Raw genomic sequence first — 14,094 nt, 5'->3', positions numbered from 1 at the left:
CAGCTACAAATTCGCTGAGGTGGTCTTTGGTGTAAAAAGCTTGAGAACCACAACTGTATTGCTATTCGTGACTGTTGTTTCTTAAAAGCTTGACGCAAGAAGAGTGCAACAATGAGGCCGCGGATTAAAAAACACAAGTAGACAGAATTCTGATTTCTCCATAAAAAATAATTCATTTCAGGACAACATATAAATAATTATTGAATCACACAATACAGATATCTTGATATGAATAAATACTTGAACAAACAAAACCAGGCTTGTCTTTTCTTTTTTTGTCTCTCCGTGTAATACCCCATTGTGGAACTGTCCCACAAATAAAAACTTGCATGACTTGTTCCATGTCCCGAAGCGTAGCTCCTTTTTTTTGTTTTTTCTTTTTCTGACGCCGTTTGGATTAAGGTGGGTCCGGAGTGAAAGCGCACGGAGATCAATAGTGTATGCACACTACACTTGAACGTGAAGGCAGTCTTGGCCCGCACACGGAAGGACATAATGTACGCCCGGCTCTTATTTGAGGCAGATACAGTGCAACTTCCCACGTCAAACACAAACCAATCCAAAAATGTTTTTCCTCCACTAAGAAACCATGGGAAGCCACTTCATCCCACTGTAGCCGCCATACAACAATGATACTTCAATATTTAAACCCCCGGCGGTCCAATTTTGAGGCCCGGACATGAGGAAAATGTGCCATAACTGCCACAATCTTTAAACTCCTGTGGTTATTTTCCTGCTAACCGTTAGCTTCAATGCTATCAATGTTAGCTTGAAGAAATGATTGCAAAAGGTCAATTTTAAGACGATCTCGGACACGTCAATCATATAAGACAATGTCCGCATTCTAAAGTTAAATAAAACGAGGTAGCCTTTGAAGATGCTAGAGTTTGTAAGCAAATTGTGGTCCATTTCAGGGTACGAGTTATCACGTGCACATTGTGTCATTGTGGTCTGAAAGTGAAATCAAGTTCAAATTGCTCAGACGACTGGCAAACGTCAAACAGACAGGGGAGAAGAGTGGGCCGTTTGTTTGTTTTAGGGGGTCTCTTTAGTCCCAGCCATGAGCCATTGTGGGATTTACAAATTCTGATCGTGACTCAAATTTCATGAACGGGAACAAACTCAAGGCCACTCTGATCACTTGAAAGCTTCTCTGGTCATTTTCATAACAGTCACTTTGCTAGCAAAAGGAGCATCTGCTTGGTAAAAACCTGATTATGAATGTTCATTCTAATTGATTTATTTAGAGTCAAATTTAAGAAACTTGAAAAAGTGTGATTATTCTCGCAATGTCACTTATTTGGGGAGTCAAATTTAAGACTTTTAGGGCCATTTTGTGGAGAAAAAACCTTTTAATTCTTAATGGAATGCTATTTTTGGTTGTGGGGCTTCCTAGCGTCATATTTTCAGCTATTTATTAGTCGCGGTCGCATTCACAAATATTTTAAGGCCTTACAAGAAGGAAAGATCACCCTCCAGTGCAAGAAAAAACTGATTACAAACTCAGATTGTTCAAGTTTTAGGGCGTTTGATGGGTGGGCGTTCCACTGTATCAAAGAAATGTCTAGCTTGTCCGAGGCGGCCATTTTTAAGGAGGTATAACAACAACCGTTTGGCGCTTGATGGCACGTGTACATTATTTTGGCAAATAAAACTCCACCAAAAAAGGAACCCAAAGCTAGTATTAAAATACATCTGGAACTGAAACCCACAAAAATCCCCAAGTAAAAAAATAAAAGAGGAATGTCAGTTTTGAGACGCACACGTGTGTTTTGAGTGTGTGTTGAGAGGTGAGGCATCAGGTCGGAAGGTCCCGCAGCACGAACCCAGATCCATATTCACAAATGCACTTCAACCCTCCTGTTAGTTGCCAAGCTCAGGAAAAAGCAAGCTTGTTTCTTCCTGGGTCAATTCCTGTGTCATTATCACAGAAGGTGATAAGAAAGTTTTTTTTTTTTTGGTGGGGGGAATTGTCACATGAAACGACATCTCATTACCGTGGAAGTGCACCGCTGCTAGACCACACACAGAAATATGATAATGTGATCAATTTCCCATTTGAACACGATGAGATTCACGTTGTTAACGCGAGAAGTTCAAAACGAGACGACGTGAGACAGGTGCACGTCACTGACGGAGCCCTGTTGGTCTCTCTTCAAGTAAAAGGTAGTGTCGAGGCCACTTTGCCGCACTTCTGCAGCAATGTAAAAAAAAAAAAAAAAAAAATCTACCAAAGAAAGCTAAGGCCACGTCTCGTGTATGATTTATACGCATGGAGAGTTTTTACGAGTGGCGTAAAAACGATCACGTTGACAAGTGATAACGTCAGCCCAATTCAAACGTGATCATTTGTCAAGTGCGGAACTTCTCACAACATGAAACGCATCGCATTGAAACGTGACACTTGGAAAGATTCATCGCGCAAAACAAACTTTTTCTGTCACGGCAGCAAATTTGCTTCCAAAACAATGAGCAACTGCCGGAGCGGTTTCAATCCATCTTTAGTCCTCGACTTGTCAAAATCGGGATCCGAAAGAACTTTTGGCTGTGAGTGACCAGTGACATAACAGGAGGGTTGATATCAGAAGAAGAAGAAGAATAGCGGGAGCGCTGATCAGGCGGGGATCAGGCTCCCCCGGTCCGTCGTAAAGGCAAAAACTTGCGGAGGATCAGCCCCGATACGTGACTGGGGCAAAAACACATTCAGATACTTTGCGCCGGACCGAGGAGGCAATTCAACGGTCCGTGCGTGCGCATGCGCGCTCCTGTGCATGTGGTCTGCGTGAAGGTGCCGAAGCGGTCGGCAAAGAGGCAAAAAACAACATCCAAGGCAACTGATCTGTTGTGAGCGGGGCTTGCGAAAGGTACGGCGTCAACGCCCGACCGCGTTGCGTGCGGCACCACAACCGGCGGGCGCCTGCCCCGTCTGTCTCGCAAGATGACACTACAGAGACTTGAGTCCACGCACACATGGCAACTTTCAAAAATAAGGATGTTTTCCATGCGTATGCGGCGCGATGACGTGGCCCGAAAGCAAAGGAGGTGGAAAAGGAGCTGGTGAGACGAGGCCAAGTATTCGAGTTGAGCCACGTTAAGAATTGTCAAAGGAAAAGAAGGAGAAAAAGTCGTAATAGGAGGGAAGAGTCGGAAGCCCCCCACCCCCCCACCCCACCCCACAATGTATTTTCGGGAGTAAAGTCACACTCTTCCAAGAGCAATGCTTTTGTTTTGTCTTGGAAAATAACAATTTTGAAAAATGAGATGACGACTTTCCTCTTTAGGACGGCAAATTGCTTTTTGTGAGAATCCCGCTTTGTTGTCTTTTTTTGTAAATATCACAAAAGACACCGCGTTGCGCTTCGGCCCAAATGAAGGCGACGTCAGCTCAGGAAAACGGAGCCCCGCCGCTTCAATGTCACGTCGGACAAAGGAGACCAGCCACCTTTTGGCAAGTCTCTACCCTGCTCAGCCTTGCCTTAAAAAAATAAAAGTGCATTTCTGAGACCTCAGTGGCTGGAAGATATACGGTGCTTCTATATCTCCCCCACCCCCCCACCCCCATCCCCATCCCATGTTGGTTTGGACACCCATCGATTTGTTGGGCATAACTGTCAGTTGCATCTACAAAGGTGCGGTTCCCTCAAAGGAGCACTCACACCGGGTTGATTGTAAGAGCTCGCTTCTTTTTTCTGAAGGATTTCAAGTGGGGGCTGGGGGGGGATTTTGGTTGGTCGTACCCTGGAGAACAAATGCTAAGACAGACAGACAGACGAGGGCTCGAAACCCTTGGCTGCGGTGGACAAGAGCGATTCCCAACCGGGGTGATGCCGCGGCACCTTCCCGTTTCATCCGATTCCACCAAACGTCGCTGACTACAAATCGGATCTTTCCGTCGCAGCCCAAGATGCCACGCCACGGTGCCCCAAAAAGTCGTCATGGGTGGTCTTTGCCGCGTGCCTGCCAATCTCTTTGGTTTCAAACTCAAACAACGCCGGCCGCTGCTTTTCGAGGGCGTTTGCACTACGCTTCATTTGGCGGTCGCAATGGCGGGGCACATCCGCATGTACGAGACTCGCGGCTTGGCCCGTTTGCAGACAAAACTCACCGATTTGGCGTTTGGAACTTTGATTGCGTTCCTATTAAATCTTATGCCACGGAACAAGGTTGAAGCAAAAGTAGTGCTTTGCCACCATCTCACGCTGCGGCATATCCCTTTCCGGGACTGTTCGGAGTGGCGACATTTCCAAATGAATGCGCCCCAGCTCACACGAGGTTGGGAATCACTAGTCTAAAAAAACAAAAAAAGAAGCGGATGCTTTCGTTCGACGTACAAGCATACAATCATTGCGTCCGGCACGAGTGGGCAGGTACCTTGAAATACATTTTGTACACGTGCGGCCGCAGCTCGTCGAATGGTCTCGACTGCACAAAGAGGTATGGCGGAAGCCATGTCGACCGCGCGCACGCTCCGCCACGCGCACTCACGCGTTCGCTTATCCCCCCCCACCCCGCGTGCGCACGCACTCGGTCTTCACATTCTACACGGGGGAGGAAAGGGTGTTGAACAGGGAGGGGGGGGACGGGGGTGATTTTCAGGCCCCAAGGTCACGGGGTTAGTCACTAGCCAGCGAGCGGTCGGGACGGCGGGGCGGCGCTCATCCGCGGTAGATCTGTTTGAAGTGGTGGCACTCGTTGCAGTAGCCCTGCTTCTCTTGGTTGGCGTAGTGGTCGCAGCCCTGCGTCCGGCAGCGCTGCTTGGACTTCTCCTTGGGCGCCTGCGCCCGCCGGCCGGCGTCTCGGCCCTGGCCCCCCCGCGTGTGGCACTCGGGGCAGAGGTCCGTGCAGCCCGGGGACACGTTGCTGCAGCCGCTGCGCCGGCACTGCGTCTGCGTCTGCGTCTGCGTCTGCGACTGCTGCGTGGATCGGGGTTTGGTGGCTCGCTCGCGCTATCGGGGCAAACGCGACAAAGGGCAGAAGGTCAGCTCACTAAAATCAACAGCGACTGCACAAAGAGGCCCATCCGAATTCCCGCCGTTATACGGCTAACGAAATGTTCTCATCCAGATTGACTGGTAGGACGCATCTGAAGTCTGGTCCACGATACCAACGGTCCGACGCTACTTGGGGGAACTGAGGTACTCCTCAGTCGTAGATAAAAGTACATGCAAAATCTATTTATGAAATGACATTTACCGAGCGGTCAATCAAGGAAGACCAACAAACATTCATGAAAAAAATGGCAAAGCAGACGATCGCATGCTCACACGGGCGTTGGAGGAAGTTGTCGAATGATGCAATCTGAAAATGCTGCCATCCAAATCACCACCATAAAAGAGAAACTGATTGCAGCTAGAATGTTTGCCCCCCAATTGCATAGCTGGACATATACAAATATGATGCGGTATTATATGCGGTGAAGATATGCCGCGTTCGGGGCCTCCGATGAATATCCACGTTCATGACATCGGCGCGATCCGAATGAGAGGAAGCGGCACCTACCGCCACGGGTGGAGGGGAGCGGGGCGCGCGATGCGTGGCCTGGTTGAGCCGTGCGCTTTGCTCTTTGACGTAGCACTTGTCGCAGTAGCCCTCCAGCATGGCCTTGCCCAGCGCGCCACAGCCTGGCCCGCGACACCGCGCCGCGTTCTGGAAGCCCGCCTCCGCGCCGTGCCGGCCCTGCGCCGGGGCCGGGGCTGGGTCCGGTGCCGGGGTCAGGATCGGGACCGGGGCCGGGATCAGGACCGGGACCGGGACCGGGGCGGGAGGTGTCAGGTCTGTGACGGGAAAAGAGACCACGACACGCGGGAGGTGAGCGATGCTCGCTATCCAACCTCCGGGTCACGTCAACCCAAGGAAAGGCATACAGTGGCATGATGAAAAAGAGCCCCCCCCCCCTCACAAAAGAGACTGCAGAGAAACCGCTTTGGTCAAGTCACATTCCTTCAGTGCCGGCAGGATTTGTGCCAGGCCTGCCCAAGTGTGACTCTTTTCCATTTCTATCTCTGCAATCAACATCTGAAGGTAAATGTTGACTTTTTGTTGTTGTTGATGGAGAGTTAACTCCTGAAAGATGAAGCCGTGTCTTCTTGTGAATTTGGACTTTAAGCTCATCAAATGTATCGGGCTTGCAGTGTATTTGGGCATGATCCTCGACAAATGACCTTTTCTCTGTGGGAATAGATTGCATCTTTGGTCTCATATTTTGACCTTTTTTTTTTTACTTTACCATCATACTCTAAAAAATATCTTCATTGGGAACTTTTTGGGAGGTAGCCTTTGTAGTCCGATTTTTTTTCTTTCAATCTCCCCCCCAATAATTCGACAAATGACCAAATAACCGTAAATAATAATGACATTCGGATCGCCAATTGACAATGGAAAGAAGGAGGGAATGATGAGGAAAAAGAACTTACGGTGGTTGGTCTGATAGTCAACGTAGCAAATGGTGCAGAAGCCCAACTTCTCGGGCGTGCCGAAGAACTGGCAACCGGATCTCTTGCAGGGGCGGGCGAGCGGGGCCTGCCAGGCGGAGCCGCGGGCCGGCCGCTCGGGGTCCCCGGGCCCCCGGCCCCGGGCCGCGGACGGGGCCTCGGTCCCGGGCCGGCCGGGCCGCGGCTCCCCCGCTTGGGGAGCCGGCCGCATCTGCGCGCAGGGCGCGCACAGCCCGTTGAATATCCGAAAAGCTTCCTGCCTGCACGCGCCGCAGCGCTCGGCTTCCACCCCCCAGCGGTTGCGTCCGCCGGGATCCTGCGCGGCGAGGGCGCGGGGGGCCGCGGCGTCCGGGTTCTGCCTGGAGTTGAAGCAGCGCTCGCACAGCCCGGCGTGCTCCACGCTGAGGGTGAAGAGGCAGCCGGGGCTTTTGCACTTCATGGCGTGCGTTTCGCTGTACAGGCTGAGGCTGGGCGCGGTGGGCGGCGGGGCCGAGTCCGGGCCCGACGGAGCCGCCGCCCGGCCGGACGAGGACGAGGGCGGGCTGCCGCTGCAGCCCCCCCTGGAGCTGCCCTGGCCGCCGTCCAAAACGCCGCCGCCCTTGCCGTGCGCCGGACCTTCTATCCGGCCGGCGCTGGCCTGGCGTTTCTCGAAGCACTCGTGGCAGTGCGGCTGCGTGTCCACTGACACGTAGAAGGTGCAGCGCGGCGTTGCGCAGCGGATCTCGATGAGCGACAGCTGCGAGACGGAGAAGGGCGGCGGGCGCTGGGGCTGGGCCGCCCACGCCTGCTCCTTGTCCTCCTGCCAGCGCTGGTACTCGTGGTTGACCAGCTGCAGGTAGTCCTCCATCAGGTTCATGTCCTCCGGCAGGTTGCCCTCATCCAACCTTTTGGACCACAGACCACACCGCGCTTACAACCTGATGCCTAGCAGATATATCATCGTTTTGAAAGTCTTTGTCCGCGCTTCGCCATCTGCGCTCCCACTAAATAAATGGCAGATTTCCCACTTTCTTTTGGCTTCCTTTTAGTACTTCGGCCTGACCGATACGGATTTTGTCTTTTGTTGTCACGTGATCATGCGCGAGAAAAAAGATCTGCCAAGCCATTTCCGAAAGCAAAGTACCGTGCGGCGTTGATGATGCGCGTGGCGTCGCATCCCAATCCGATGACGGGGATCTCGATGAGCAGCAGGTAGTCTTTGAGGAGGCTCTCCTTCAGCCGCTGCTCCTTCTCCATCAGGAAGTGCACCTTCAGCTCCTCAAAGCCTCCTCGTCCGGGATTGATCAGCGGCACGGCTCGGATTTCTTCCGCGGGGAAACCAAGTCAAGACGTTACAAATCCAAGCTTGGCTCTTAATAGGCTACTCTGATTGTGTCGGGGGGGGGAACGGAGTTGAGCGCGAGCCTCTCAACAGCGACTGGCGACCCTTTTTTTTTTTTTAACGGGCTGGCGGGGATGAGTAAGATTCACGGCGACCGAGGCTTACCGGGGCCGCTGTCTTTGATGGTGACGAGGGGCGCAAAGTGCTGCGAGTCGTAGCCCAGCACGATGGGGTACTTGTAGCACTCGGCCGGCGGCCAGTGCAGCGGGAGGTAAATCCCGCCCACGTTGAGGGGGGAGATGGTGGAACCCGATTTCATGCTCCGCAGCACCTGGTCTGTCGGTGAAGAAAATCACTGTTCAGTTCAAAACCTTCAGACTTGATTCTCCAAATAGTCATTGTCGTTTTCTTGCCAATGGGACGTTGTCCTTTTTGAACGTGTTCTCTTTCAGAATATTTGGACTTGATTGTTACACCATGATGCCCCCGACCCGCTTGAAACTTTACAGTTTGAAAATTCCAGTTGAAAATGCAGACTTTGGATGCAAAGAGCAAATTGAGATTCTAGTCCCAAAATGTGATGTTTCCCGAGTAAATTTCTCGAGACTCATTGGGGGCATTTCCATACTTACATTGTGGTGTTGTTCACCTGATGTTTAGGACATTGGAAATACTTTTTCTCCTTGTTGTGTCAATTCTTTTTCACAAGTGTTGTTAGCCTACTAGCATAAGTGCCCAAGTGGTATTCTTCCGACCATGACATCAAAAATACCCCCCACTCTCCCTCCCCCGCCCCATGTCTGTTGATTGTCAGTCATCCGGGTCACGGTAATCCGCAAAGGCCGAACGGAGTGGTTTGGATGAATTTGTTGCGTGTACCTGAAATGACGATGATGGGTCTGCGCAGGATGTTGGACAGGACGAAGATGTGAATGTCCTCCAGCGAGTCAAACTGCAGGCCGTTGCTAGTGGAGACGGGAGAGGCCATGTTGACGATCTTGTCCCACTCGTCCTCCCAGTTCTGGAAAGCGTGCGACACGCCGAGGCAATTTATGGATTTATGGATCGAGATGAACGACGGCTACACGCGGGGGCGCCGTAAGCGCGCGCCTGGTTACCGTGGTGGTGTAGCGGAGGCCCGTCTGGGTGAACTCTTGGGAGTGCAGAAGCTGGGCCTGGAAGCGTGCCCGAAAGACGCCGGTGTCCGTCTCCTTCAGGACTCCGTGGAGGGCTTTCCGGAGGACCAGGTCCGTGTCCTGGACGCCCAGCATGTACTGGGAGGCGGCGTGGAGCAAACAGTTGCCATCTCCTTCACAAACACGCACAAAAAAAAAAAAAAAAACATTGGAGGGGCTTTTATTTACTATTTCATAGTTGTCCCCTAACAATCGATCGACAATTTTGACTTCATTCATACGTTTTTTTTCTCCAATTTTTTGACATTTTAACTTTGATCTTGTCATTTTTAGACATTCTGCTAAAAATGACAGATTTGCGCATAAAAGTTGCTACTTTATTTCTTGTGACATCCTTTTTGAATTAAAGGAAGCCCCCCCTCCCCGTCACCTCCCATCAAGTTTAGGACAAATGTACCAAACCTTCTTAGGGAGGCAACATAAAAGGCAATTTAACCAGGGCAATGTGCGCAATCAGAACCAAAGGCCACTGATAATTACAGTAGATGGTGTCTACATAACACACACACACACACACACACACACCCGGAAGGAGGAGTGTGGGGATTTTCCGCGCTGTGGGCTTGATGATGCGCTGATATGACGCTGACACGTCTGAAAGCAGCAACTGAGCCGAGCTTCTCCTTGAGAGGTCAACCACGAGAAGCCGCGTGAAGGGAACTGAACCTCTGTTGTATTGAGTGGTGTCAAACAGGGCGCATGGGCCCCTGCAGCAGCGGGGTCGCTGCCATCTTGTGCCTCTGATTTGACAACCAAGAAGGCATCTCGCCAGAGGAATAACAACCACTCAAAGACGCAAAGCATGACGCGCTAAGTGTCAATCAATTGTCACGCGCTCACGGGCACGCTGACTGACCTGTTATCTCATTCGTAAAGATGCGTTGCTTTATGGATTGATTGATTGATTGATTGATTGATTGCGAGGCCTCGGTACAGTACTTGCAGGCGCAACCCAACGACATGGTTGCGCTGACTTAAAAGCCTCCTTGGGTCTTTCTGGCATTGTGAAATTTGGTTGTTGTTGCCACACTCAAGAAGAATTTCCCAGCTTGCGCTCTTCATAATCTTCATGCTGGCTCATCAAACGCAGCACTTAGCTAGTCCCGGATTTTCCACTGCTAGCGCCATTCACATCGAGTAGGAATGAGCAAGGCGACTGCATCACAAACTCGACACAATTTCACAAGCAAACAAACTGAAGAGAAAAGTTGAAGGGGAAAAAAAATCTTCACCAACTAAGACGAGAATGGGAAGAGTTTAAATCAGGGGCGTCAAACTCATTTTCATCAGAGGCCACATTTTAGCTAGCATTTCCCTCGGAGGGCCATTACGACTCAAATCATATCGAGAAGAACAACAACAGTCTATTCAACTATTCTTTTAAGTTACAAGAGCATCCTTTTCTTTCATTTTGTCTCTGTCAACTAGTTTCACACGATCTGGTTGACCAGCAGCCATTTTCCAAGGCTTCTCGTGCGGCCACGCTCGACTGCCGAGCTGTTGTTGTCGACGTCATCCAATGCGGGCGGAGCGTGGCGCTGACATTTGCGTGAAGCTTGAATTAGAAGAGCTCTTTTCGGGGAAACGGGGGCAATGGACTCGGAAACCAGTATGGCCCACGCAAATCGCTGCCATTCTTATGACCTTCTCCAGGTGGCTCTTGGTTGACGGACTGTGTGTGTGCGAACGTGCCTCAAGTGCCCGTGACTCAGTAGCAGACATTTAATGCGTGCGTGTGTGTGTGTGTGTGTGTCCTCTGCTGAATGACACGTCCGGGTCCTTGAGAGTGAGGCGAGCTTTTGGCTCTGGCGTATGACGGTGGGTCTCACTTTGATGACATCATCAGCACACGCCAGGGCAGAGTATGTGGCCGTCGCCGGCAGCGGAGCGCCAGGAAAGTTTGAGTCAACTTCAGGGTGCTTTCTGAAGAGGAACTGAGCCCATGTGAGCCAATGTGTGACAGTCGCTTCTGAGTCAGCACTCTGGACTGCTTCCTCCTCGCGGCTGTCATCGTGGCGCTTGCGATAATAGGGGAGATTATTTCCGCTTCCTCCTGCGCCACTTTGGGCCGATGCGGCCTCCTAGCAAAGCCGCGACGCGCAATGTAGCGGCCCCCCGCACAAGCCCTCCTCATTGGGAATCTTCCAATTAACGGCAGTTTAGCATCGCCCGTTTTTGTTGGAGGGGAGCCGCTTCTGGTCGAGGCTCATTGGAGCAAATGTCAAAGTAGGCGTTGGATTTTTTTTGTTTTTGTCAGTGACTTTGTGAGACCGTCACCGCAACGAGGATGTCACGAGGGTCTTGATTTACGCGGCCTGCCATGTAGTTGGTATTGATTTTAACGACAAGTTCTTGTTTCGATCGGGTCCTGTTCAATAACACCTACGTCAGCGTCAACAACAACAATATTTACGCAAAGAATCACACTGAAGAACTTTTCGCGCACCCTTGCTGTGGTTGCAGGCAACCAGAACCAGAGCCAGAACCAGAACCAAATCGGGGTCCCTTTCAAATGCCTTCATTTGCCTAATGTACCGCAGAAGGAAGGGCCGGCGGTTGTTGGAGAATTGGCAACCAGAGCAAAGGCCCTTTTTTCAAAGACGAGTGTTTGTTTTACCGTTGGTGCGCAGAGGGACCATCTTCTTCACCTCCCGGCACCAGTTGAGCTTCTTCTCCTGCTCCAACGAGGCCTGCATGGCCCGGTCCAAGATGGCGGCCTGCACCACCTCGCGGAAGGCCTGCGGGAAGTGGTTCATGGCGATCATCTCCAGCGTGTAGCGGTGCATGCCGCGCAGGTGGTGCATGAGGCCGCCGCTGGCCGCCGGCTTCAGCACGTCGTTGGGCACCCGCTGGCGGATCTTCACCGCCTTCAGCAGGTTGGACACGAACAGGAACTTGGGGAGGAAGTTCTGGCCCTGCGACATGGCGGCGAGGGTCGGGGACCGGCGGGGGCCGAGCGGCGGCGGCGGCGGTACGAGGCGGAAACTGCAACAGAGGGAGACGGCGGGGTCAACGAGTCTGCCGGGAAACCGCGGCCGCAGATTCCCCCCACACCCCCAACCCTTTGATGCTCTTTTCCATTGATAGCCGTCTTGGGAAAGCACCGCAAACACAATTGGCACTCCGCTAAATCAAATCAAATCAAATCCAGAATATGAGATCCTTGTTTTCTGCTTGGTCTCAACCAAAAGAAAAGACACACACACACACAATTTCTTTGAAAATTGTCAAAAATCGGCAGAATTTTCACTTGATTTATAATTTTGTGACACACATTACAATATCAGACTAAGACGATGTCATTGAAAAATGACCCCCCCACCCCTATCTGGCAATATTTCTCTCTGTTGTAACAAATAGCTAAGGACCAAGTATCATAAAGCAGTCAAAATGTTTTCCGAGTAAATTACTAACCAAAAAACGTCATTGCATTCATTACATCTACTGATCATGAATCTGTTACCAGAATTTCAATCTGCCCGATATCAGAATCAGCATAAATGAATTGTCAGGAGGGCCATCCAGCGGGACGAACCAGCCGCCCGTTGCCCGCAAAGGTGCCAAACCAACAACGGGCTGACGGAGGTCGCACTGCTGAGATAGCTTTGATGCCAATCGGAGTCACTCCCACTTGATATTTCCACGCCGTTTTGTTCTGTCCAATGATATTGTTCTAGCTGGGAGGGGGGGTAATGTTGTTGTCACATAACTATTGGACGGCAGAAGGTACAATAAACCCGCAAGGCACCTGTTGCCAACCTTACGACAGAATAATAATAAAAGCTTTGTGTGCAACTAAAGAGGCCCGCGTTTCACAATGACAAAGTCAACTTGTGAGTCAGCCATGACAAGATCATCATTGCGTCAGTACTTTTAGGTCCATTTTTGATTTCTCAAAGGTAAAATGGGTGCCTGAGGGGCAGGGGCGACAATTTGGCCCCTGCGCCTTGAGTTTGACACCTGTGCCATAGCGGTTTGGTTCACGTCTCCAACAGTAGCAGGTGCAGGAGTAAAGGTGGAAGGGATTTGAGGAAGAGGGGCGGGGGGGGGTCCAAACATACAACACACATTAGGACACGTGCTGACGTAATGCCCAACGACAACAATACAGCCCGACGAGGCCTCCGAATAGCGTCCGCTCAGAGGCGGCCGTGTCCCGGCTAAACGGCCCCCGCGACGGCCCGCTGGCCGGAGGAGGATGACGTCTTTGTAAACAATGGCTGTCGTGAGCCGCTCGCTTCCTCCGCCGACTCGAGGAGGCCCCCGCACCGCCGCCACCGGCGCCGCCTCCTCCTCGGACTCGCCTGCCGAGCCCGAGCCGAGCCGAGCCGAGGAGACGCGTCGTCGGGCCCCGCTTACCTGTCCGACGTGCGCGGCGGGCTGGCGCTACAACAAAAGCCGCCGGATGCTCGGCGGCCTCGTCCTCTCGCTCGGCGCCATTCGAGCTTCTCCTCTCGGCGCGGTAATCTTTTTGGGAGGGCGGGGAAGGCGGGGGGTACCGCTCGCACTTTGACGAGCCTTCTCGTTCACGACGAGTGCACGCGTGGACGCCGACGAGAGCGTTTAAAACCATGTGTGAAAAAAAAGAAAGAGAGCGGAGGGGAGAAAAAGCCCAAGTCAAGGGGATTTCCACGCGGGGACTTTCCGTCCACCCATTTTTCCCCCTCCCTCACGCAAGTCACCCTCCCTCAGCCCTGAGGGCTATTAGCCTGGGAGCCGCCAGGGGGGGCTCCAGGGTGCAGCCGTCTTGATTGTGCAAAGATAACTACGCGAAATAACGACAACAATAATGACAATAATGCAAATAATCATTTGTGGAATTTTATGATCCTATTTTCAGTTTTCAAGAGTTTTATGTCATCCTCTTTATCGTTTCTTATTGTTTCCACACAGTTTTTGAATATTCTAGTTTCTTTTTTCACTTTCGTTTTTTCAAACAGCATAGAAATGTGTGTGTGTATTTAGATACAGAATATTAGGGTTCACGTCAACTGTACAAAGAAGGAAAAATACAAGTATTTAGCAAAAAAATGAAATGACTAAAAATATGAAAGCTAAATAGTAGTAACAATAAACAAAATCAAACGGAAGGCAACCAAGACTAGTAAAATAAGATACAAATAACAACACAAAATAAAGGAATAAC

At 51.2% G+C, this 14,094-nt stretch overlaps 1 protein-coding gene across 2 annotated transcripts; it reads right to left on the bottom strand.

Moving 5' to 3' along the window:
- Positions 1 to 260: 260 nt before the first annotated feature.
- tnfaip3 (tumor necrosis factor, alpha-induced protein 3) lies at positions 261 to 13,638 on the bottom strand. Of its 2 annotated transcripts, XR_007964850.1 has the most exons (10): positions 13,308 to 13,638; positions 11,566 to 11,933; positions 8,871 to 9,061; positions 8,632 to 8,773; positions 7,918 to 8,088; positions 7,555 to 7,735; positions 6,414 to 7,315; positions 5,500 to 5,774; positions 4,372 to 4,946; positions 261 to 4,288 (listed from the first exon to the last, which is right to left on the bottom strand). XR_007964850.1 is itself a non-coding variant. In XM_052080616.1 (9 exons), exons 2-9 carry the CDS (start codon positions 11,870 to 11,872, stop codon positions 4,656 to 4,658), a joined length of 2,460 nt encoding a protein of 819 aa, XP_051936576.1. In that variant the 5' UTR covers positions 11,873 to 11,933; positions 13,308 to 13,638; the 3' UTR covers positions 261 to 4,655. The 2 variants fall into 2 exon arrangements, 1 of the variants encoding a protein (XP_051936576.1); XM_052080616.1 differs by having other exon boundaries at positions 261 to 4,946.
- Positions 13,639 to 14,094: the final 456 nt, after the last annotated feature.

The sequence above is a fragment of the Hippocampus zosterae genome, chromosome 11, assembly GCF_025434085.1.
Source record: "Hippocampus zosterae strain Florida chromosome 11, ASM2543408v3, whole genome shotgun sequence".
NCBI lineage: Eukaryota > Metazoa > Chordata > Actinopteri > Syngnathiformes > Syngnathidae > Hippocampus > Hippocampus zosterae.
The sequence above is the reverse complement of the archived record's forward strand: the minus strand, read 5'-3'. Positions and strand labels throughout refer to the sequence as shown.

Bases quoted from the DNA above. Each gene is read 5' to 3' on its own strand.
- tnfaip3 (XM_052080616.1), bottom strand. From the start codon at position 11,872: ATGTCGCAGGGCCAGAACTTCCTCCCCAAGTTCCTGTTCGTGTCCAAC. The intron at 7,316-7,554 runs GTACTTTGCTTT...GTGGTCCAAAAG, and splicing joins CGCATCATCAACGCCGCACG to GTTGGATGAGGGCAACCTGC. The intron at 4,947-5,499 runs GTAGGTGCCGCT...TTGCCCCGATAG, and splicing joins GCTCCCCTCCACCCGTGGCG to CGCGAGCGAGCCACCAAACC.